Source organism: Tenrec ecaudatus, chromosome 5, assembly GCF_050624435.1.
Source record: "Tenrec ecaudatus isolate mTenEca1 chromosome 5, mTenEca1.hap1, whole genome shotgun sequence".
In the NCBI taxonomy this organism is placed as follows: Eukaryota; Metazoa; Chordata; class Mammalia; order Afrosoricida; family Tenrecidae; genus Tenrec; species Tenrec ecaudatus.
This window is the reverse complement of record NC_134534.1, coordinates 70,706,239-70,732,599: the sequence shown is the minus strand read 5'-3', so window position 1 is coordinate 70,732,599 and position 26,361 is coordinate 70,706,239. Positions and strand designations below refer to the sequence as shown.

Sequence of the window (26,361 nt, the reverse complement as noted above, 5' to 3'; positions counted from 1 at the left end):
TGGGTGTGTGTGGGGGGTGGCGTGTATGTGTGTGTGCGTGGTGCGTGTGTGTATGTGTGTGGGGTGTGTGTGTGGGGTGTGTGTGTGTGTGTGGGTGTGTGTGAGTGTGTATGTGTGTGGGGGGGGCATGTGTGTGGGTGTGTGTGTGGGGGGGTGTATGTGTGTGGGGGGGGTGTGAGTGTGTATGTGTGGGGAGGGGGTGTGTGAGTGTGTATGTGTGTGTGTGTGGGGTGTGTGTGTGTGTGTGTGTGTGTGTGTGTGTGTGGTGTGTGTTTCTAGAAGAAGGGGTAGTGCCTGCTGTAGCGGCAAGTTTCTGTAGTGAAGTAATCCTTGAACGGTACCAAAGACAGTTTATTCCCACATGACTGCAGGTGCAGGCTGAAAGCAAACCCACTGACACCGAGTCGACTTCCAACTCAGCCGCCCACTGTCGGGTTTCCAAGGCTGTAAATCCTTAGGGGAACAGAGAGCCTCGTTTTCCTCCCTAGGATCCGCTGGTGGGTTTAAACCACTCACCTTGGGTTGGTAGCCCAAGGCTCATTCAGCAGCACTAGCAGATCTCCTTGAAAATGAGAAGAGCTGCTATTTTTACAACCAGCGATGTCTGGTTCGGTCATTTTAATGATGTCCTAGGTTTTTCATTGTTGGTTTTCTTTAAGCATCTCTTTCCATTTAGATTTTCATGTCTATGTATTTACTGGTCATAGAATTACATAAAATTCAAATATGTAACAATTGCCATGATTGTTGCTGTACCATAAAATATTTTAGATGATCCCAGAAGAAGTATGTGTGGGAGGGAGGTTGAGGCAATTTTTTTTGAGGCAATTTTTTTTTGCCTTTTTAAACTCCTTGATGTAACTCAAAGTCCCCTGAGAGATGCTGCTCATCATAACCACTTGGATTATATTTATTATTGACTATTGAGCAAGTAGTCCCTATTGGCTTATCACAGAACTGAGTAATTTGTGCATTCATTTAATAACATAATATCACAGGCTAGATTTTAAATGAGGGGCCTGCGATTCTGCGACGGTAAATACTTGCCCATGGGCGTGTGTGTTCTTGCTCATCATGTGACTTTGGGAAACACACTTGAGCATTGGCACGAGGGTTTCCCTTTGGGGTCGCTTCGTGGGGTCTGGCTTTGAGGCACGTCATCCACGTTCCCAATGTCTGACATTACTAGATGAAAGATGAAGGCAGAAGGTGGGAAAAGTCACAGCTGAGCTGGGAATCCAATTTCCATTTTTCTGGCCCAGAACAGGAAAATAAACACAAAACTCTGAGGTGTGCTGGGGTCTGGAAGTGGACCTAGGATCAGCTGGTGGGTTTAAGCCACCACCTTGTGGTTGGAAGCCCAAAGGTACCAAAGGTTGATAAGACTTTTGCAGGACATGGGCAAACACTCATGGAAACCAGTCTCACTGCCTTGCACCAGGGCAAAGGCTGAACACCCTCTTGCCAACTCTTACTCGAAGTCTCAAGCGTTGTGAGATGGGTGCCTAAGACAGCAGAGAGAGCTAGCAGTGCCGCCAACACAGGGGCTCAATCTGACCAGTCCCAAGCTCACTGACCCCAGAGTGCTCACAGGATGGATAGAGAGCTGGTTGGGGATGGGTGTCTGTGGTTGCAGTACAGGCAAAACAAGAAGGATAACGAGAGGTAAGAGATGGAGGGATAAAAAGTAAGTAAGATTTAATTTAAATTTTTTAATTCTTCTGCTTCTCCTGAAATTGCAAAACAAAGTCCCCAAACACATGAGGAAATTGACGTTAAGAGGCAGGCAACAAAATTGATCACTAAAAATAACTTTGTCTCAGAAGAGTATAAAATATTCAGACAACCAGACAAAATAGATTTTGGATACTTGAGATACAAACAGTGGCATGCCATCCATAAAGAAATGCTGGAAAAATATGAAATAAAATGATAAATTATCCAATTATTTATAACTATGTATCAAGACTATTTTGCCTCATTGTCCATTACTAGCAATGCAACAAAGAACAAAATAAAATCCATATCCTTGTGTGACTGTGGAGTTTATCCCTTAATGATACAAATGGTGTGAGACTAGCCAGAAATCTGGGAAATAAAATAAAAAAGAGAGCCATCGAAATAAATTTCCCAAAAGATAGATGCTAGAATAGAGTCAATCAAAGAAAAAATCATTTGGTACATATGCTTGAGGAAATTACTTTACATGTAGAATAATATATTTAAGTGAAAGAAGATTATGTTAATCTGGATTGACTAGAGAAACAAACCCAGAGAAACAAAACTAGAGAACACATAGACATGCATACGTGCATAATAGAGAACTTTATATCAAAGAGCAATTGTACATTAAGAAAACATCCCGGTCCAGGTTAAGTCCATAAATCTGTTACTAGCCCATATGTCCATTACCAGTCTATAAATTATTCTTCAGACTCATGAAGTACATGCAATGATGCTGAATGCAAGAAGAATGATCCCAGGTCTCTGGGTGGAAAGTCTTGTGGATCCACTGGCAGTAGAGGCATCTCAGTTCTGGAAGGGGTCTTCACAAGGTTCCTTCAGCTCCAGGGCTCTAGTGTAGCTCCATGTGTCTTGTCAGCAAGCATGTCTCCCAGGGAGTGAATCTGTGTCCCACCTCCAGAGAGCTATTTATCGCCTTAGCACAGAGGTTCTCAACCTGTGGGTCGTGACCCCTCTGGGTGTCAAATGACCTTTTCACAGGGTCTAAGACCATCAGAGAAAACACATATGTACAATGACCTTAGGAACTGAGACACAGCTCCTCTCCCCATCTCCAGGCGGTCTACCCACATGCAGATACACCCACATACGAGTACCCGTTAGCCATGCTATACCATGCTTCAAGACAAAATTTCACTTATTTGTAATTAGAAATATTTCACAATATATAATGACATATTGTTTTTTGTGATTAATCTATATGCTTTATTTATGTTGAATTTGTAACAATGAAAATACATCCTGCATATCAGATTGACATTATGATTCACAACTGTAACAAAATAACAGTTATGTAGTAGCAACAAGAATAATTTTATCGTTGGGGGTCACCACAACATAAGCAACTGTATTAAAGGGTCGCAGCATTAAAAAAAGTTAAGAACCACTACCTTAGCACCTCCAAATGAGGTCATCAAGCTGCGACCTGATTGACTGACTAAACTCTACCCCTTCACTCTTAAGTCTCAAATTGACAACAGATTATATAACCATCACAGGAGGATAAAAAACAAAATGTGTGTGTGTGTGTGTGTGTGTGTGTGTGTGTGTAGAGCAAGCATACAAATGTATGTCTAATAGAAATTCTAGAATAAGAAGCAAATAAAAATTTTGGTAGAAAGAGAATTCTTGGAGCTATTAGCTGAGCTCATATTGCAAGTGTGATCTGAAAACTGACTTGGATAAAGATAAATCTATATCTAAACACTTCATGGTAAAACCATAATATTAAGGTTAAAAATAAAAACTTAACCTATCACTGAAGTAATAAAGATCAGAGTTGGATAGGGAACATGAAGATGAGGGATTGTTGGATGAGCGACATGGAGATTAGGGATGTCACTATCTATCTTCTACAACAGCAGTTCTCAACCTGTGGGTCAGGACCCCTTTGGGAGGTCAAATGGCTCTTTTACAGGGGTTTCCCGATTCATAACAAGCAAATAACAGTTATGAAGTAGCAATGAAAATAATTTTATGGTTGGGGGGGTCACCACAACATGAGAAACTGTCTTAAAGGGTGTGCACATTAGGAAGGTTGAAAACCACAGTTCTAAAATTTCATGGCATTATCGCAATGTTATCGAGTGTCAAGTTATTGTGACTGTTACTCTTCACAGGAGCAGGAAGACTCCTTGTTCTGATAACAAGGAGCAGCGAGTCCCAAATCCAGAATCCCCAGGTGTTGCAATGAACAAACACACTCAGCTACTTATGAAAGGATTGTAAACTCAAAGGATACGTCACAGGCATTATCAAAAAATACGAATCAAATTATCAATTTTAAAAACTGGATATTCTTCAGGAAGCCAAATAGGGGTTGGGAGAGCAAAGAGGAAATATTTTTTAAAAGTCATTAAATATAATTACTGCTTCTAAAAATAGCCAATTTTTATGTAAGACTGCCCAACAGTAAAGAAAAATGAGCAAGAAAATAAAAGAAGTGTAAATATCCAACAATCATATGCCAATTGAACGCCAAAAGAAAAGTGGAAAACCTAATCATATCCATGTGAGCAAGGATGGGGGGAATGACCACTCCTGTTCTTGGTTGCCTTCACTTGGAGCAACAGCGTGGGAAACTTACAAAACGTGATAAAAGTAAGTAGCACGCCCAAAGCCAGAAACCCCAGGTGTTGAAATAACAAACACACTCAGCTACTTACGAAAGGATTGTAAGTTCAAGGTCACCCAGAGGTGTCTGGGAAGAAAGGCCTGGTAGTCTCCTTCTGAAGAATCAGTCCCTGAAACTCTGTGGAGCACAGCTTTACTCTGACAGACACGGGACACTATGAGTTGGAATGAACTCAGCAACAATTGTTTTTTTGTTTTTCAATGTAAATACTCATCTGTATACTTGGAAAAACACAACTTCCAAGAGAACATTAACTTTTGCAAAACAATAATCATTTTTACAAAACAGTGCAACTTCTAGCAATGAGGCAAGCAAGTTGAATGATCCCCCCACCACCACCACCCGTGGCTCAAATCTCTCAGAATAAAATCCAAACTCTTTATCCTGGCCAATAAGGCACAAGGAAATCCATTCCTTCTGAGTTCTGTCATTAGCTCATTACCAACTCCTCGTGATTTTATCCATCACAATCCAAACGCAATTCCTAGTCTGATTACAACAGTCACTTTGGGTTGCTATTACTCCTGCATGGGATAGTCTAGAAAAAAATTAAATGATATCTCAAACTCCGTTGACTGCAATCGTAGTAGGCATTTGTTTTCCGTCGAGTTCCTTTAAGGGATGCGGATTCAGCTGGCTAAATGGAATTATATTTCCATGGCAATTGACATATGCGCCACTTTGCAGTTTGTCCATGTTATATAAATAACCCCCATCAATTTGTCATGTCTGCTGCCTCTGGATTGCTGAGTTCCCACCCCCGTGACAGTGTCAGCGATAAATAGCTGTGGGAAAAGGGGGCGGGAACTACAGATGTGCTGGAAAATCTCCCTGCGTTCAAAATGAATTGTAATGAGCAAGTACCAACCTTGTATTCTGTAATGCCTTTTTATTATTATTATTGTAATAGCTTCTAACAGAGATTGAAAGAACAGATTCTCACAGACAATACATTGAATTTTCATTCTGGAAGTTATTTTGAGGGTTTAAGCAGTGATCCGCATGGTAGGCAGTTAGAAACCACCAGCAGCTCATGGGGAAAGAGTCTGGACTTTCTACTCCCGTAAACAATTACAGTAGAGTCTTGGAAACCCACAAGGAATACGTGAGTCAGCTTTGAGTTTGGTTTTGGTTAATTGACTAGGCTTTCTACTCCCATAAATAATTGTAAATAATTACAGTCTTGGAAACCCACGGAGGGTTACTATGAGTCAGCAAGTCCTTAATGGCAGTTATTTTTCAGTTAGATTGTTATTCTTTTAATTGAAAGTGTTGTTTTGACCTATTTATTTGAGGGTGCCCCACAGATATCGAATTGCATGATATGCTAATTCTATCTCAATAAAACTTAGAAAGAGGAGAGAAATGTAAAGTTTGACAGATCCACGCAATTTTATTTTAAGCAGACAAAAACCAAGTACCACTACTACTGCTATTACTGAGACTCGTGAGTGTGTTCCTGGGTCCAAGCTGTGGATCTCAAGTGTCTGAAAAGATCAGGGCTGGACTTCATCAGGCTCCTCCTCACTGATTTCTCTCTCTTTTCCCTTTTAATTTGATGATAAACCCCCAATGCTTTAAAGTTTGACAAAGTGATCTGAATTTCCAATATAGTCAGCTTTACTCGAGTGTCGAGGGTGACGATTCACTGAAATATTATAGTACTTATTTTGTGGTATTAATATCATTGTCACATCTTAAAAACAATTTTCTCATTAAAAATTAATACTAGATTAATATAACTAGATGAATCCTGTCTTCTTGGGTCAGTCCCTTACATTGTCTCTTTAATAATGAGACAATAGTTAAGCTAATCCAGCTATAATTCCTTGGAAATTGAATTTAATTATTTCAAGCTACAAGGATTCCATCCATGTACTGTATTAAAATAGTCATTACCATATTACATTTTGGTGACCAAGAGGATAAAAAGAGAGCCAGTGTGTTTTTTAAAAGGGTCTAGTTTACAATTTGAATGGAGCATATTGGCTGAAAGCATTAGTTGAAATAGTCTATGGAAAATTAGTTTTAAAATTATTTTAAAATAATCTTTATACTTACACAAAACAGGAGAAGGGAATAATGTTTACCACTGAAAAGCAATCGAGCTTACTGTGACGGACTGTATTCTTCCTGTGACCCATGAAGAACTTCTACGACTGAACTCTTATTGGGAGCAGGCTGCCTCACGTCTGAGCATTTGGTGGATTTGAACGTGTGATCTTGCCATTAGCAACACGATGCCTAAATGACAGCACCAGCAGAGAGCTTTCGTTCCCCCAATGAAATCAAACCCACTACCATTGAGTAGACTCCAACTCATAGCAACCCGACAGGCAGAGGGGAACTGCCTCTTGGGGCTTCCAGGGCTGCAAATCTTTACGTTGAAGGGAAAGGCTCCTTTTTCTCCCGTGAAGTAACTGGTGGGTTTGAAATGCTAACCTTGCCATGAGCAGCCCAGATCATAGCCCGCTATGTGACCTGTGTGGCTGTGTTCCCAGTCACAGGAAGGTATGTTTCTTGAGGCTTTGTGTTAGTGGCTAAAGTAAATGATTGCAGATGCTCGAGCATTCACTCTGAGTCCTGCACTGTTCGAAACACTTTATTTATGCTGATTCAATCCTCTCAGCAGCCGGGGGCAGGAGAAGCTAATGTTATACCTAAACTACGAACAAAGAAATTGAAATTTGGACACGAGACGTTATGTAATCTCTCTAAATCCCCACAGAAGGATGCTGGTGTTAACTTGGATGTTTTTTTGTGTTTTTTTTTTTTTTTCATTTTCAGCGGAAGACTAGGGACTTTTGGCCTCTTTCTCATCCTACAGTGCAAGGCTTCTATTTATTCACCTGTGTCTCAAAGGAAATCAGGAAACCTTGGAACATTTTAATTCACTTTTAGGGCTTTTTTTTTTAAAGCAGTAAATTAATCATGTCTTCTTTGGATCCCACAGGGCTTTCTACCTGGACAAGTCAAATTCACCTCCAAACTCAACATCGAAAGCTGCCTATGTTGATAAGGTAACAATGAATGGACCCATCTCTACCCCTCATTTATTTAAGTGTTCTGCTATTATGCTTGAATATTGTGGAATTACAGATATTTGCATCCTCTGGAGCTGTTACTTCTAGAATAAAATAATATTTTAAACCACTGATTGAAAGCTAAAAAGATTGTGAATTATCTCCGGTGTGAAAGGATTTCGACCGAGCATGTTTAACTTATTGTCCATCACTTTTTCTGCAGCTAATGAGGCCTCTCAATGCTTTGGATGAACTTTATCGACTGGTGGCCTCATTTATCAGATCCAAGCGCACAGCTGCCTGTGCCAACACACCGTGCAGCGCCTCCGGAGTGGGCCTGCTCTCGGTCTCCTCGGAGCTGTGCACCAGGCTGGGCGCCTGCCACATCATCATGTGCAACAGCGGCGTACACCGGTAGGTGAACTGGTCTGGCTGCCTTCTTGTGTCCCTGTGACCTGGCACTCCATTTGTGGGTTCTTATTTGCATTTGGGGTCCCTGAAATTAAAACTGGAAACAATCACAGGACCTGAATGTATTTGGAATAGGATTTTGGATATGAGGTATTTCTTTCTTACACAATGTTGTTGTTGTTGTTGTTTAATATGACTATTGGGTCATACAAATGCATGCAATCCTACATTTATATTACTGCATCCTAGAAAATGATCAACCTTATATTTGCATATATTAAATACAAGTCTGTGTATCAATTTTATTCACTATAGGAACAGGCCTAATAGATACTAATTTAACAAGCTACAAGACTGCTTTCACTACATTTGATGACTGAGACCCCTATCCCCCAATACTTGTGTACTGTGAGTATCTCCTGCCCCGGGGTTGCTACTGCCCTACCCCCCCGCCCCCCCCGGCAGTATTATGCTTCAGAAGCCCACATGGTCCCGTTCTTCATGAAAATGTAAAAGAAAATCCCAACTAATTGCTGTCAAGTTAATTCCAACTCATGACGACCCTGTGTGTCAAAGCAGAATGATGCTCCATTGCCTTTTGTGTTTTGTTTTGTTTGTTTGTTTGAACAATATTTCATTTTGTTTGTGAAAATTTTCACAGCTAATTAAGTTCCCATTTGATCATTTCTTTTTTAAAAAATATTTTTTATTGTTGTTTTTAAATCATTTTATTAGGTGCTTATACAACTCTTATCACAATCCATACATACACCAGTTGTGTAAAGCACATTTGTACATTCATTGCCCTCATCATTCTCAAAACATTTGCTCTCCACCTAAGACCCTGGCATCAGCTCCTCATTTTGACCCCTCCCTCCCCGCTCCCCCCTCCCTTATGAACCCTTGATAATTTATAAATTATTATTTTGTCATATCTTACACTGTATGATGTCTCCCTTCACCCACTTTTCTGTTGTCTGTCCCACAGGGAGGAGGCCACATGTAGATCCTTATAATCGGTTCCCCCTTTCCAACCCACCCTCCCTCCACCCTCTCGGTATCACCACTCACACCACTGGTTCTGAAGGGATCATCCGCCCTGGATTCCCTGTGTCTCCAGTTCCTATTGGTCTGATAACTGCAAGGTCAGCCATTCACAGCCACCACGTCTGTAAGACAAAGATGAAGTTTCTGCTCTGTACAGATTCACAGTCTTGGAACTCACTAGGGCAGCTCTACTCTGCCCTATAGGGTCACTATGAGTCAAAGTCGACTCAGTGACAGCTTTTTACATTAGTTGTTCAGTGACTTTAGTTCTGTTTTATATAATGTGTCAATATTCTCATGAATTGTCCTGGTTTTTCCATTTCTAGTGTTCTAGTTTCCTTGATCCTCTTGTCTTCTTAATGACTTTTCAGTGACTTTTTTTTTTTTTGAAAGTAGTTCACCAGCCCGTTTTTCTGGGTAGACCTGAACCTCCCATCTTTTGGTCATCAACCAAGCACATTAGCCATTTGCAGTAATTCTTAGTGCATCTATACTGTATCTGGGGCAGTCAAAGCCGGTCCAAATCCCATAGGAATATCACACTAGAAATGTAAGTGGGGAATCATGATTTAGCTTTCTCTACACAATCACCTGCTCCTCTTCTTCCATCTTTCCATTTTCCTAAGGAAGCAAAATCACGTAGGTAAGAATAATAGGACAAAATATAATCTTCATTTGTAATCAAGTAGGAAGCATGTCAACTGATTGATCTTCTTGGTACTCAGCATGCTAGATTTTAAGGAGAGAGTATATTTATTTATTCAAATTGACCTATTGAATAATCATCCCATGAGTGAAAAAACTCTGTGGTTGGATGGGTATGTAGCCTTCGGCTGGTCAAAGGTGTTGAACTTATGTTTGAGGCATGAACAATAGCATGAACATTAACATTAACGTGTGCTTTACACAATTGAATTATGAAGCGTTATAAGAGCTATATGTCCCCAATAAAATGACTAATAATTAAATAGAGAGATTGCAAAAAGAACACATGCTAGGAAAGTACAACTGAAAAATAAGACTTGGTGGGAACATAGATACTTGTGATGGTTAGAACCTGGAGCATTCCCTGAAGATGGTAAATGTTGAATGACGCTTTCATGGGGAGCACCTGAGACAGTCTACAGCATCCCAGTTCAACCTCGCAGTGCAGAATTCTCGTTTTCAACCCTTACCAATTGTGATTTTGAAATGTGGTAGAACTTTGTTTCTTTGAATGGAGGGTTACAGTTTGGGGGTTAAGAAATATAAAATAAGTGCTCTCTTTATTTTAATGGTTTGCACTTAATTGCAAACATCCTGAGAGTTTTTTAATAAAAAATAATACCAAGTCTGTCTCTGATCAAATTCGATGTCCTGAAGTGATATGTTTATAAGCAGAAGCGATTCCTCCCTTCTGCTGAACTGGTGTCTATTCAGCCCAGTCCATCACTCACCCATGCACTTAGTCAGTGACTATATTTAAAGCATCTGTTTCACACTGGAACTGCTCTAGATGCTGACGATGGAGTCTTGAAGAATCTTTAATCCTTTCACTCATAATGTGGATTCTTGGGGGGAGATAATTAGACCAATGAGTAAACAAAGTAATGTGCAATATGACGGATGGGGGAAGTGCAAACAATAGCAGAAGTCAGAGTAAGATAGGGGGTGTGGGGAGAAGGGACAAGGCGATAGGATGGGAACCAGCAGCAGCTTCTGAAAAAGACTTCTGTCAGAGAGCTGGCTGCAGTGAAAGAGTGAGCCAGGCAGATCTGTCAGGAACGAGTCTTCCAGCGTCAGGGCCAGCAGCAAACATCAGCAGAGCATGCTGAATGGTTTAAGAGGCAGCAAGGAGTTCGCATGGTGTCAGTGCAATGTCATTTTCCTGTTCGTTCATGGTCATGTTGGCCCTGGTACTAGATCCGAGTTCCCTAAAGACAGGGTGGACGGTGACAGCCAAGGGTATGCTCTATACATTGAAACTACGGGCATTCCTTGTTATCTTCACATTCATCTACTGAAAATTAATGTCATCTAAACTGTCTTTTTCTCCCAGGGACCATGACTAATGTGTCCAAATTTTTCTCTCGGGTATTCCATGAGCAATTTTAGAAACTGACTGGTGTTATGTAAGAGACACAGATGGAGGCTCCACAGCTATTTTTTAATTGCTGTATTAATTGGCTAGTGGTTTGGCACCATAAGTGACAATAGAACTTGAAAATAGGCTGTCTTCAATCTCCACAAAGCAGAATAAATAAAGGTTCTTGTCCATTCCTTTCAGAAAACATTTACTTTGATCTCGACCATAATGCATCCTGACAGTATTGAATTCAAGGTTAAAACTATTTGAAAATGGTAGGGTTTCGTTTTACTATTGTCCAGTATAAGGAGTCAGAGGGTGCTGTCAAGTTGATTCCGACTCTTGGTGATTCCTTGTCTGCCAGAGTCGAGCTGCGCTCTAAAGGCTTTTCAGTGGCTGAGTTTATTTTCTTTTTCTTTTTAATCATTTTATTGGCAGTTCATACAACTCTTATCACAATCCATACATACATCAATTGTATAAAGCACATTTGTACATTCATTGCCCTCATCATTCTCAAAACATTTGCTCTCCACTTAAGCCCCTGACATCAGCTTCTAATTTTTCCCCCTTCCACCCTACTCCCGACTCCCTGATAAACCCTTAAAAATTTATAAATTATTATTTTATCATATTGTACACTGTCCAACATCTCCCTTCACCCACTTTTCTGTTGCCCATCTCCCATGGGTGAGGTTAAATGTAGATCCTTGTAATTGGTTCTCCCATTCCAACCTACCCCCCTTCTACCCTCCCGGTATCGCCACTCTCACCACTGGTCCTGAAGAGATCATCTGTCCCGGATTCCCAGTGTTTCCAGTTCCTATCTGTACCAGTGTACATCTTCTGGTCTAGCCAGATTTGTAAGCTGGAATTGGAATCATGATAGTTGGGGGGAAAGAAGCATTTGGGAACTAGAGGAAAGTTGTAGGTTTCTTCGTTGCTACACTGCACCCTAACTGGCTGGTCTACTCTCCATCACCCTTCCATAAGGGGATGTTCAGTTGCCTACAGATGGGCTTTGGGTCTCCACTCCACACTCCCCCTCATTCACAATGATATATGACTTTTTGTTTTTTTATGCCTGATACCTGATCCCTCGACACCTCGTGCTTACACAGGCTGGTATGCTTCTTCCATGTGGGCTTTATTGCTTCTAAGCTAGATGGCTGCTTGTTTAACTTTGAGGTAGTTAGTTTATTGTGCCAACCTGGCCGATAAACACATGTGGGGTTGATTGAAGGGCGTAGGGATAAATGGCTCAGTGAACCTCGCTTTCTCGGGTCTTTTGCTTTCTGATGGTGGGACCAGGGTGTAGTTGCCTTAGCCAGTTCCCTGCTTCACTTGCAAGGCTCACTTCTTATAAGACATCCCTGAGGAGAAGCCACATGGACATACCCTGATGCAGCCCTGGGTGCTGGAGCAGCCATGTGGAGACCCCTGCCAGCGCTGAGATGCTTACACATTCACTGACTTGGCTTTCCTGCTGCAGTCGGCATCATTGCATGGGCTTTGTGAGATGGAAGAGGACTTTGTGGATTAGTGTCTAACATATGGATTAATGTTGGACTTGTGGGCTTAGGCAGCACTGGATTGGGATGTTTTCTTGATGTGTACTTAATCTTTATATAAAACTCTCTATTATACATGAGTTTCTGTGGCTTTGCTTCTTTAAAGTACCCAGACTAACACAATCGTCAAGCCTTTAAGACCCCAGATGCTATATCTTTTGATAGCCAGGCACTATCAGCTTTCTTCACATTTGCTTATGTACCCATTTGTCTTCAGCGATTGTAATGGGGAGGTGAGCATACAATGATAGGTTTTTTGGTTCTTTGATGCCTGATAACGTGGCTGAGTTTTTTAATAGATCACCAGGCCTTTCTTCCAAGGCACTGCTGGGTAGACTTGAGCTGCCAACCTTTTGGTCACAGCCTAACACATTAACAGTTTGGACCACCCAGAAATTCCTGGTAACAAAGTGATGGTTTATTATAAGCTGTATTTTAATTTCAATCAAGGTTATGTTTAGGATTTTTGGTATTAGAAACCATGTTCCTTTATATTGAAACTGGAAATCACACATAAGGCAATTCCTAGAATAATTCTTTAGTAATTACCACGGAGACAGCTAGAGAAAGACCCACGTGGGTGCCGTCCAGTAGTTGCCATTAAGCTCTCCCTGGAGGGAGAAGCTGACAACAGGAAGCAAAATAAGTCTCACACGAGCCCCGGTTAGTTAACATTTACTCCTAAAACCACGATGAGAGAGAATCAGTGCTACGATACCCACATGAGACCATTAATTCACTGGTGGATTTTCTAATTTTGTTTGGCAGGAAAAGAGGATTTATAGCATTCTTAAAGTATTGAACGATGCTGCACAAGTAGGAGAGGAATGAAGTTTTCCAGAAAGTAATAGCCACCATGTTCATTAGCAGTAAAGTGCAGATCTTTGAAAGTCTGCCTCAAACCCAACGTCAACGCTGCATACGCTGCTACGTGAGAGTAGAAGGCCTGGAATTCAGGGTGGATGAGTAAAACCTTCGCTGATCAGCCATTCTGATCTTGTGTTTATTAAATTCTCTATCTCAGGGTAATCTTTAGCTTGTATTTTACGAGGTGGCTGGTGAACTTCCCTCACCATGCTAGCTACTACCATTCGCGTAACTACAAGGTCTCCCTTGCTACTGAAAATAGGAGAAACAAGAGAGCCTCTTTCTAAAAATCAAGTGTTTTTACCTTTTACACAAGATAAACTTACTAAATGCGAACTTAATAACTGGAAATATTTCCAAGATGTCATATCCGACAAAACTTTTACATTTTAATTTTACATCATCGCTTGCAAGCTCTATCAAACAACACACATTTAAATATAGTTTTATTAATATAGGTTATTTAATGCTCTACTTTTATGTTCTAAAAATTACATATATAGTCAAATAAATCATATATTATTCACAGGTCTATGATATGCAAACATATATATTCAAAAAGTGCAGAATATGCACAGAAATGTATATACTCTGTCCAATCATTATTTTATTTATTAGTTATGATTCCAACCAGACAGTATACTTCAATTCTTCAGTAAACCATTGGGGCAATATCTATCTTCTTTCCCCATTGCATGTGATACTTTCAGGGAAGCCTCTTTCTTTGTGTTGATTGATTATTATTTATAATTAGATGAAAAAAATAATGCTATATCAAAATATCCTCCAATGTAGAATTATTTTACCAAAGACTTTTAGAATATCTTTTGCTTCCTAGATCATTGCTGCAGTTCTCAAGAGCTTGGTCCTCTTATAAAATGCCTTTGGTTGTCGAAATCTGGCACTTCCACCTTGACCTTGTCACAGAGGGCGTTTAAATCCACCCATCTGTTTGCAGGAGACAAGGAGCCTTTCTGCTCCTGTAAAGAGTGGCATTCTCAGGACCCACAGGGGTAGTGCTACTCTGTCCTATGCGATCACCTGGAGTCTGAATCCACTCAATGGCAGTGAGGTCTTGTTTCGTGTATATTTTGTTTTGGCATCAGATGTCAAATTATATTTCCATATCATATTAATGTGTACTTCTTTTATTAACAAATACAAGTATTTAATATTTTTGTTTATTTTCCTATGAAATGGTCTGATGCTTACATCGGCTACGTTACCTGTTACATAGGCAAAAGTATTTTTGTCAAGTTGAGTCGATTTTAAGGTATTAAAAATCAACAAAATGTCTCTCAAAGTCATTTTTATGCCCATGTCAGTTACTTGCAGCAGGCTATCTGAAAATATGCTATAGGGGTTTCTAAATTCTCCTCTGTCCCATACTGCAGCATCTTTCAATTCGATGTGATAGTTTATTTTCCCCCCTACTGCTGAATTGTTTAACTGTTTTTCCCTTAGCCAATATCATTCAGTGTCCTGCAAATGTTATAAAAATCTAAAACTCACAGGAAAATAGAGAAACATGCAAACTCAATGCATAAAATATACTGAGTCCCAAAACCACAAAGAAGCCCCATCCCCACTCCCCACCCCCCACACTGCTTTTATTTCTGCCTCTTAGTCAGCAACAACAAGTCTCTGAGAGTTTCTTGAGGTTATGGGTCCACTCTCATAAAGATTACAGCAGTGGTTCTTAACCCCTAATGCCACGACCCTTTAATACAGTTCCTCATGTTGTGATGGTCCCAACCATAGCATTATTTTTGTTGCTATTTCATCACTGTAATTTTGCAACTGTTATGAATCCAGCAACACTGTGAAGAGTCGTTCAACCCCCAAAGGGGTCGCAAGAACCGCTGAGTTACAGTCTGGGAAATGCAAGCGGCAGTTCTACCATAGTATAGGGTCACTATGAGTCAGAATCCACTTGATGACAGCGAGTGAGACTTGAAAGCATAAAGGAAATGGCCAAGACAAAATATCTGGGGTCAATTTTCCCTGTAATGGTTTGTTCCGAAGTGTCCTGCCCATGTGATCTCTTCCCTTCTTATCTTTCATATTGGAACATCTGATGTAAGGCTTGTTATACTCATGCTGAAGGTGGGCTATTTGAGCCGGACTAACTCTGCTGTCTTTGAACCAGTGCAGTAGAGATCTGCCAGGAAATGAACACGTTTCCCTTTGGGTCATCTCACTGAGGGTTGTGAGCAGGGCCAGCAGGAGGCTCTCATAACCTTTGACCCTCAACTACACTCCTTCCAGATGGTATCAGACTACCTTCTGTCCGGAACTCAATACAGATTTGAAAAGGGAAAAGTTACAGCAAGGACAGCCTGATCCCGTTATTAAAAACTGTAATAGTGATGGACATCGTCACCAACTATATGATCCTGTATTTTTCTTTAATACATATTTTAAAATTAATTTCAAAATGGGTCCCCTCCAGTCAGCACAGTGTACACAGTGAGGTGATTCCCATTTGGAGGAAAAGGAAATCCGCGTTCGAATGTAGAACAAATAAGGAGAAATAGGCATTCGTCATTTATTTAACGAAGCATCTTTTCTTTAAACTGAAGATAAAGAAAGCAATGTTAAAAGGTATCGAATAGCTATCAATTAAAAAAACATATTTCCTTGCACGTGTAAAGGCCCTTATGTCATTCTGCCACTACCATGGCATTAAAGGACACATTGATAAATGGTGTGGAGTGAGGAACACAGAGGCTTTGTGAAGTAGAACACTCAAGGTAAGCAACTTAGGGCATCCACGTCTCGCAGCAGAGGAGGTGATGAAGCTGCATCTTTTCTCGGCTGTGCAATGAAGACAATTAATTAAGAAGAGTAGGTTTACGCTGGGGATTTCCAGAAATAGGTTACAGTCTAGGTATGAGGCAGGGGAAAACAAGATTAATTATTGTAATTAACACATGAAGTTTTCAAACGCGTTCTTTTTTGTGCGTGAAAATGATTTAAAACTCACTGCCATCAGTGGATAGCTGACTCATCGTGATCCTGTAGCACCGGGTGAAACTGCCCCTTGTGAGTTTCTAAGCTTGTAACTCTTTAAGGCGGGAGAAAGCCCTGTCTTTCTCCCATGGAGTGCTTGGTGGTTTTGAACTGCTGGTCTTGCCGATCACAGCCCAACGCATAACCACTGCCACCATCAAGGTTCCGTGCCAAAAGGATTGGGCATATCCAATCACAAGGAGAATGGAAGCAGCTATCATTTAAATCGGTTGGAAGATGTCTAAATAGAACAGCAGTTAGAATTCTGGCAGCTCACGATCCTGGGATACATTCCCAATCCAGAGGCTCTAAAATCATATTTTCATCTTTGGAAGAGAGACGAAATATGCTACAACTGAGGGACCCCAAAGAAGGCTAAAATGTAGCCCACTCATGATAATGCTGGTAGCACAATCTTTCCATAAGTGCAAGTCAAAATCACGCTCATGTGGATCGCCCACGAGAACTACACCCTGACCTGGGAGAAAAACGATGAGATTTCTGCTCCCTTGAAGATTCACAGCCTCAGAAACTCCAAAGCGCAGTTCTCGTCTGCCCTATAGGGGTCGCTGCTGTGAATTGAAATTCACTCAATGGCGGTGGCTTATAGGAAAAGGTAAATGCAACTCCACAATCGCATAGATGCTCTGGGTATAGTCTATTAAAAGTGTAGGGAGAAGTCAAATATGTCAAATAAGATATAATAAGCTTCATGCTTTTTGCTTTTTAAAGTAACTATTTATAAAAGTCTTTATCCCCAAAAGGTAGTCATATTTATATGTGACATGGTTGTTCTGTTACTTAGATTTTCTTTGCAATTAACATGAATACTGATAATTTAGTATACTAGATGACTCTGTTATTTTTAAATGATGGCTGTTTTCATAATGTGATCTATTTTGAAAGATGATTAATAAAGCAGTAATTAGAGAAGAGTGGCATTTTATCACAGGAATTCCTGGCTCTGACTCCCCAATAATCACATGGTCCTCGCCAAACCTATTGTTGTTCAGTTGAGTCCGTTCCAGTTCATGGCAGCCAGGCTTTTAGAGTGCAGAGCATGTCCACAGAGCATTCTTGACTGTGCTGTCTCTGGAAGAATCTGGGGCCCTGTGGTTCAGGGGGTTAACTGTTGGACTCCTAACTGCAACATTGGTGGTTCAAGCCCGCCAGTCAGTCACTCTTTGGAGAGAGAGGAGGCTGGCTCCACTCCCATGAGTTTACAGCCTCTGGAAGCCTACGGCTCAGTTCTCCTATGTTCTCCAGGAGCACTGAAATTCTGACTCGGTGCTCCTGAATGAATTCAATGGCAGTGACTTCGCTTTTGTTTTTATTGCATTATAGATAAGCATGGCAAAATACATATATTCAGACCTATGCAGATAAAACATTCACAATATGTAACTATCAGATTGTATCTGTACTTAACAATTTCACATGTGAGTCTGTTAGTAAAATTGAGGATTTACATGATTAAATTTTATTTGTTTTCAATGTGACTTATGCAAAATCTAGTTTAAGAACTAAAAAGAGCATGATCCTTCAATATTTATTCAAAAGAAAGCTACCTTTTTTTCTAAATCTGCATAATCTTATAGTAAGCAAAATATAATGCCAGACATTCTGACATATACCCCTGAAGGCTCTAGGGTTAATGTTTTTATATCTGTCATAAACAACATTGTAAGCCAAATCTTTGACTATCCAGAAGAGGAAAGAAATATGGATAGTTCATCAAAGAAATATTTTGTCTGAAATTTAAAAATTGCCTCTTTTAATATATGAACCCAGAGAGCAGATGATGTGGAGGAAGCTGAAGGAAAAAAGCATCATCAACAACAACAAAAAACAGTTTCTACTTTGAGTGATTAATCTTAAATTTGTAGCGGGTCATTTAGCATATTCAGGAAGAAGACAGAGGAGTGAAATTTATATTGCTGTTATGCAGGAAGGAGGTCAGAGCACCTGTTAATGATTTTAATGTACTACTAGCATCTCTCAGGAGGTTGAGGTGAAATAGATGATGTTAGTGCCAGTAAATTGTATGAAAATACAAATCTAATGTGTGGAACAGCATGCCCCATGGGCGGAGGTCCCCGTAAACAGTTTGCTGTTTCTGGGCAGTCAAGGGCAAGGGGAGACGCTCTGAGGGGTGGGCCTCGCAAACGGAAGACCCTGTCTGGTACCTTGGCATTTCAGATGCTCTACTGTGGGCCAACAGAAGGCCTGGCAGTGTTAGCTTGTAAACCTATTGTACTATTAACTGTAATGTCGGTGGTTCCCTCTCCAATGGAGAAAGATGAGGCTCCCTGCCCCCATAAAGATGTACAGCCTCAAACCCCCTAGTTAGGTCCCGGTGAACTGGACTCTGCCTAAGGACAGTGGGCCTGGGCATCACCCAGTGTGGTTTACCTATTCCAAATACATTTCGGTGAGCTCTGTGGACAACTGTTTGAACCTGTAAACCATTCCTTGAGGGGGAAATAAAAAGGCAGTGGCTGTTGGCTCTTGTAAAGATCATGACATTGGGAAGCCTATGGGGCAGGTCTATACTCTATTGCTCTGCCCTGCAGGCTCACTCTGAGTCCGAATAGATGCAATTAGGGTGGGTTTAATTTAGATGAAGGGCTCACAGAAAAAAGTGAAAGAAAAGAAAAAAATTAATATCCTTAGTTTTCTTTAAAAATATTTAAACTAGTGATTCCTCTGTCGTGGTGTACGATGAGAGAAGGGGGCTGGGGCAATAGCTAATATCTTACCAGAGGACTGGAAATAAGGCTCTCTCACCTAAGGTTAGAAAGGACAGAGCCAAGGGAAAATGCATCAACAAGGGATAGGGACTCGATGATTGATGAGAAATAGAGGCTGCAAGACAGGGAGGGCTGTTAATGATTCTGACTCTCCAGGTTGGCAGATGGGCCTGGGGAACTGCCAAAGGCAGAAGTACGCATTTTTCTTCATGGCAGGAAGTATGTGGAGAGGGATACAGATTTGATTTGTTCTGTGTTGAATTTCAGATGCTCCTGGTATACCTGTGCTAGGCTATCCTTTGCTGGGTGTACAGCCAGAGGATTAGAGATCTGCACCATTGCCAGGAGGTCAATTCCAACTCCTAGAGACCCTATAAGGCAGGGTAGGATAAGCCCATCCTTGGTGTTTAGCTAGCAGTGCTTTCGCTGCTACAGCAGTTAGGGTCCTTATGGTGTGTGCATGGGTGTGTATGAATGAACATGCTTCACAAATTTCATGGAATTTAAAAATTATTTTAAATGTAAATCCCCATGTACTTTTGAACCCCCCCTCACATGTCACACACACACACACACACACACACACACATGTTCTGCTTGTTGCCATTCCCTTGACTTTGACTCCTGGCAACCCCTATGTGTAAGAGTAGAATGAGTCACAGGGTTTTCAACGACTGAGTTTTCAGAAGGACCACACCTTCTGAGTTTTCAGAAGGCTGTTCTGTTGAGGTGTCATTGGTCTTGAACCTAAGATGTTTGGGTTGCAATCTGACCACATTAACTATTTGTAGTGGTCAAGGAATCAGAGATACATGTAAAGGGCTTATAGAAAGACAGATGTGAAAGTGTAGCACATAGAGAAAGTGGAACAGAAACGTCTTTTCTGCTGGATTTAGAACATTGCTAAGGATTTTCTGGGCAGTTGCTTTGGGCATTAGAAGCAGGGTATAAATGTTCCAGGAGACGGCATGGAAGCATGAGAAAGAATCCTGCCAACCTTAGAAACCGAGAAGAGACGGCAGCGCACCAAGGAATGGTGTTGAATGTTACTATCGTGTGCCACCTCTCCAGCCCCCATGCATCCTGATCTGGGCAGCAACAGAGACGAAACGTGTGGGGACTGTGGAACCCTGAAGGATCGCTAGAGAGGAAAAATCACACAGTCAAGTGCTCTGTTGGTGTCTAGAATAAGCTAGTCTTGAATAAACAAGTCCCAAAACAGACAGTTCAGGCACAGAGTCAAAGAACTGAAGGGGCATGAAAATCGCCTGCTGGCCACCCCTTGAATGGTGAAGTGCTCAGAGAACTTAGAGGGGTTCAGCATAATAGGCAGATGATCAAAGATGGGGAATAAAGAAGTAATCATGTTGAGAAATTCCAGTTAGGTCACCAACTGAGATGTAGTTCATTACTTAGCCATGTCTTTGTCACTCACACCAAACGATTGAGTGGGGGCAGGCAAATAGGATGTGTTAAACACCCATAAAGGGCATTGGTCTGTTTTGTCATTCTAATGAGTACATAAGTGGGCCATCTCAGGAGGAGGACCAGAGAGAGTCCCGCGGCCATCAAGAAAGAAGAGTTACCAGCAGAGTTCATTCAAGACACGTGCCTAAAATGCCAGCAGCAACACAGTGAGCAGAGGCCAAAGCCTCGAGATCCTGAGACAGAGCAGTGGTGTAGTGCTGAGACCATGACGTGGAGCAGTGGGCTTCCAGGTCCACGGAACAAAGTAGAGGCCAAAAGACCACCTGGCTGAGAACCTGAGCTTCAGAGAGAAACATGCCTGCCAGCATGGTTGAGGAGAGACATTAGGGACCAAAGAACTGTATCCTGAACATTTTGCAAGATGCCAGATTCCATAACAGACTCCATAATCATGAGTATTGTGTCTGAGTTCTGCGTGGCCATTGCAATGAACCATCGAATGCAGCAGAGAAATCGAGTGTTGTGAGAGGCCTGGTGGCTTTCAGAACTGGCTCAAGCAGAATGGAGGGTGGAGTGATGTCTTAACCTCTGTAGCAGGGCAGTGCACTAGCTGGTGTGGAAATGGAGTCTTCTCCTCTGCATCAGGAGCCCTGGTGGTGTAGTGGTTACACATTGGGCTGCAAGCCTCACAGTTGGCAGTTCGAAACCACCAGCAGAAACTCTGTGAACTCTCAGAAACAGTCACCAGGTCAGAATCTCAAAGGGACTCACTGGCCGTCACTGTGGTCTCGATGGTGGTGAGTTGGGTATTTTTGCTTTCCTCCATTGTGTAACCAGAGGAAGTCAGACGTGACCATCTGCCCATCTCCTTACCGACTGTTAATCTCCAAAAGTAAAATGAAAATGAGGTGCACTTATGAAAAAGACCCAGGCTGAAAATTCGGAAGTAGAGAGAAGCAGCTTAAAACGTGTGGCTGGGACGTTTTGGTCTCTAGAAGCGCACTTCCACACAGCTGTTTCATAAGCTGCATGTTTCCTGCAAGTACTTCCTTGGGTGCCTGGGTGCCTAATGACCCCTCCCCAAACGTCAGCATTTGCCTCTGTGCTCACCTCCGCTGTCAAAGCATGTCAAAGCGAAGCATGCCTGCATGTGCTTCCACGCAAAGGCATGAGATGCCTGGGCTAACCACGCCTGGCAGTAGTTGATTTTGTAAGCCTCGCTTTAAAGATAAACGCTCAATGTATTGAAAGTCGAAACAGAAAGTTCCATTATCTATAATGAGGATTTCATGGCTAATTCCCTGTGCAGAGCTACAAATGTGCCTCTTAAACTCAATTGCTTTTTTGCCTTAAGATAGATGGAGCGAGTGAAGTATTCGATTTGGCTCTGCTTCTGCCGCTAGGATCTCACTTCAGCTGTGCCCCTTCCCTTCTGCAGGGGGCTGCGTTGTTTTCCAGAAGGCTCCGCTCTGCCTGCCATCTCTTTGCTTTCTCTTCAGATCTTCATTAACCCCTTCTCGTTCAGCTCTCAGACTTTGAAGCATGGCCACTCAATGGCTGCAGGATGATTTAATTAATATGATAAGAATCCACTAATGTTGAAATCTTATTTCTATAAAATGTGCGTGAAACTTAAATGAGTCGTGACCAGCCCTTGGCCAGTCACTGCTGGTACAATGTCACATGAATGTTCCTCGCGGAGCATCTACCAAGCAATGACTATTTTATTGCTGTGTGGTTCATTGCCATCAGCTCGGCTCTGACTCAAGGTGACTCTGTGTTCAACAGATCAAAACGTTGCCTGGTCCGGTTCCATTTTCGTGGTCATTGGCCTATTAGAGCTATTGTTCTTCCCACTGTGTATTACACAGACATCTCTCATGGGTCATCGTCCAGCACGATACTGGATCATGATCTGGTGTGATTCATCGGGGTTTTTGGCGAATTTTCAGCATTAGGTTGCCATCAAGTCGATGCTGACAGGGTAGAACTGGCCCCATGGATTTCCACGACTGTCGCTCTTCACGGGAGGAGAGGACCCCAATTCCTCCCTCCTGCTCCTTTCTACCTGTTTCAAACGGAAAGCTTCGCTGTGAACTGTCCACCATGGGCAGCCTGGCTGACATGAGAAATAATCTCCAGCGTCGTAGCCACACATAAGCCACCACATGTAAGCCACACGCTTACGGCCGGATAACTGAATGTTTTCTTATCAAAGAAGATTCGTTTAGTGAGTTTGTTTTTGTTGAAGACAAAGAGTAGGCTTGCTGTCTACTGTGCGTATGTTTCCTTAAGAAGTACCTCCTCTGTAGGGGGGCAGGGCACACATGGGGTGCCTTTGACATTCTCACAGCGTGGGAGCCGTTTCCTTGAGCGTTTCTTTTGCCACCAAGACCTTGCTAAGGGTGAAGAAGATCCAAATGCCAACAGGAGGCCTTCCACGTTAATTTTGCAGAAGCCGTGCTTATGTGGAGTCATTGTGGCCACACAGGGATGGATCGGTATTTAATGCACCGGGTTTAGCCCACAGGTGTTCAAGTCTTCCTTCATGTAAGGTAATGATGGGGAGCCTGTAACCATGTGGCATTAAACAATTAGCTTCTTCAATCTGGCCTTCATTCTACTTGCCAATACATGGTTCACAGGGCTGGACTGTGCACAGTAGTTAAAAGTACTCAGAAGCGAGGATAGAGGTGCTCACCGCAAGCGCCAGCACACGGCACGCAGAGCAGCGCACGTGAGGCAGAGACATGCAGCTCCATAGGCGGGAGGGAGCAGGGTCTCCTTCCCGGTATCTGTGCTGTGAGATTGCTGTGCATACTTCACGACGAGTTCCTTTGCCTTGTGAGTACATTCTAGGACGATGGGGCCTGCCTTCAGTGTGAAGCAGCGAGGGTTTGGGCTGCCTGAGTTCATCTCTGCCAAAACTATGCATCTAAAATGTAAGTGCTGAGACCCGGATCGTGACTGATGATCTATGGATGTGTGGACTGGAATTCTCTCAAAGCCGTCTCAGTGCAATTCTGGGATCAGGGGAAGGGCCCTGGTTTTGGAATCAGATAACAGGTTTTGAATTCTGTGACTTACTAGCTGGGTAGCCCTGATTACATGACCTGACTTCTCAAGAGATTTGTTGGTAAGAATTGAATAATGATTTCCCTTTTACCAAGATGGGGAGAGAATTAAAGGGAAATGCAGGTGTGAGCATGGGTCATGTAGGATGAAAGGAGATTGCTGACAACAACCGAAACCATTTCCTCTGGTCTGTGAGAAAGAGAATTGATCCCTATTACAGTTTCATTTTAGGATCCTCTTGTGTTAGGGTTCTCTAGAGAGAGAAAGAATGGAAAGAGAGAAAGAGTCTGTTGTATGTCAAGGGATTAGCTCATGGGATTGCAGGGGCTGGGAAATCAAATCAGGAGGTCAGGCAGCAGGCTAGAGACTTCCACGTGTGTATGTATGTCCCAAGATTCACAGGCCATGTGATGGGAACAGTACACACTGTAAAGAATATGTTCAGTCGAAATATTTATGGTCTTAATTCAGAAGACCCCATATGGAAAATCCCTTTCCTGCTGGTCAATTGATTGTGTTATGTTGGATTCCACTCTGTAAAATGGAGTGTGTTCCATGAATCCACTGAAGAACAGCCACTCGGCTAGGGTTTGGCCAAGAAGTCAGGTTGAGTGTCGGCCTGCTATCACTACGGCTGGCAGTTCAGACCCACTGGCCTTTCATGAGAAGACAATGAAGGCGTCTACTTCTGTCAAGACTTATTTGCAGTCTCAAAAACCCGATAGAACTGGTCTACTCTTGTCCTACCGGATATGAATTGGCATGTACTAGATGGCAGTAGGTGTTTGGTTTGGGCAAGTGCTTAAGCTAGTCGGAAACATAGCCCGGCCAATGTGACACATATAAGTCACCATACCACTTACCTTGAGGGTTCTGACATCATTCAATCGCAGTGCTCTAGGCTCCCTTTGAATATAAGGACGAGGGTTCTCTCCTAGTGTCAACCACCCAGGGCATATGGTAAAGCCAAACATCAAGGATTTGAAGAGAATCCGCTTCTACATTTGAAAAGAAACCTGCTTATGAAACCCTGCTATGTACCAAGCACAATCCTCAGCAGAGCTGTCACACTGAGCTCGGGACATAGGAGGCTTCCTGCCCATGCGGTACCACAGCCAGATCCCTTGACAAGGGAGCCACACTGGAAAGCCAGAAAGCTCTACCAGCTCCGCTCGCACCAGTTCTTCAACAATGACAAGAGGAGAAAGGCGATCAAAGAACTGAGACTTTAATGAAGTGATTCAGTGAGATGTCGACCTACTTTTCAAAACATGATACAGAGCAGTCATTCTCAACCTTCCTAATGCCCTTTAATACAGTTCCTCATGTCGTGGTGACCCCCAACCATAAAGTTGTTTCGTTGCTACTTCATGACTAATTTGGTACTGTTGTGAAGCATAATGTAAATATCTGATATGCAGGATGTATTTTCATTGTTACAAATTAAACATATTTAAAGCATAGTGATGAATCACAAAAACAACATGTAATTATATATTGTGAAATATTTATTTCTAATGACTAAGTGAAATTTTGTCTTGAAGCATGGTATACCCGGGAGATGGATAGAGGAGCGGTGTCTCGGTTCCTAAAACCATCGGAAATATGTGTTTTCTGATGGTCTTAGGCGACCGTGTGATAGGGTCATTCGACCTCCAAAGGGGTCCCAACCTACAGGTTGAGGACCGCTGGTATAGAGGATATTATATTACATCATCTTGACAGTGTAAAAGAACCAGTCTGTTTAGTTTTTCTAATTTACCCCTATGGTTTAGAAAAACATTGTTAAGTACTACATGGACAATTTTGTTGGGAAAATTACTAAGGCTCAACCCAAAGTGGTAGCCAGGAGATGTGGCAGAAATAATGGTTAAGCCCAGTGAAAGGAGAATCACGACCACTGATTAAGAAATAAAAGCATCCATTTATAAGCCATGAAAATGGGCAGTTTTTACAATAATGATTGTGTCTATAATGTGCTCGTTATTTTTCAAATGCATTTGTCATTTTCCATAATTTATTTAAACAGCGAACACATACTGAGACGTATTGAGAGCAAATGCAGGGAGGACATACATCAATAGAGCTTGTATTTCAGGAGGACCCGGAAAAACCTGTGGGCACAGCTGAGGAATTCGTGAATGCCCGCTGGGTCCCGGGAACTGCCCTAAGGTCTAGGAAGACTGTATTCAACCCAGCTATCAGTCCAGTTTCTTGGAGATCTATGATTCATAGTGCCTTCTGCTTGTAATCAGATAATTGGAGTATCATGATGTGGGAATTCCAGGAGTCTTTTTGTTGCCACTGTTGAAAACGGGGTGCAGAAAGATATTTTACAGTGATAACCTGGGGACACCCGGGATGGATATCAGTCTGTGGTGGAAGAGCAGCGAGATAAGAACTGATACATTCATCCAAACATTATAGCCTACACGTTGCTTAAAAACCTTATAAAGATTATTCATATTTGACTAAAATCTTAACAACTTCCAAGACCTGGGCCATAATAAGCTTTGGGGGTCGAAATTACTTTCTCAATTGTATTTTTGATAATATTTTTTAATGTGATTAGTCATGCCAGGAAGAAGACAGTGAATATGGTCGGGATAGTGGTAGCAGTAGTAATACTGTGAATAAAAATGACTGACGCGTGTTGAAAACTTACAACTTAGTTTAACCTGTGCTAAGTATGAGCCCTGAATCATTTCACGGAATCCTAAAAGCAGCATCTCAA

At 41.9% G+C, this 26,361-nt stretch overlaps 1 protein-coding gene across 2 annotated transcripts in view; it reads left to right on the top strand.

Moving 5' to 3' along the window:
• PREX2 (phosphatidylinositol-3,4,5-trisphosphate dependent Rac exchange factor 2) overlaps nt 1-26,361 on the top strand; it is a 322,717-nt gene that overhangs the window by 257,636 nt on the left and 38,720 nt on the right. The window contains exons 36-38 of one of the 2 annotated variants that reach the window (XM_075549600.1): nt 7,332-7,398; nt 7,625-7,815; nt 8,128-8,464. In XM_075549600.1, the coding sequence (XP_075405715.1) occupies nt 7,332-7,398; nt 7,625-7,815; nt 8,128-8,149 (280 nt within the window). In that variant the 3' untranslated portion in view covers nt 8,150-8,464. Of the gene's footprint in view, nt 1-7,331; nt 7,399-7,624; nt 7,816-8,127; nt 8,465-26,361 lie in introns of those variants that run through there. The other variant, XM_075549599.1, reaches the window with a different exon arrangement.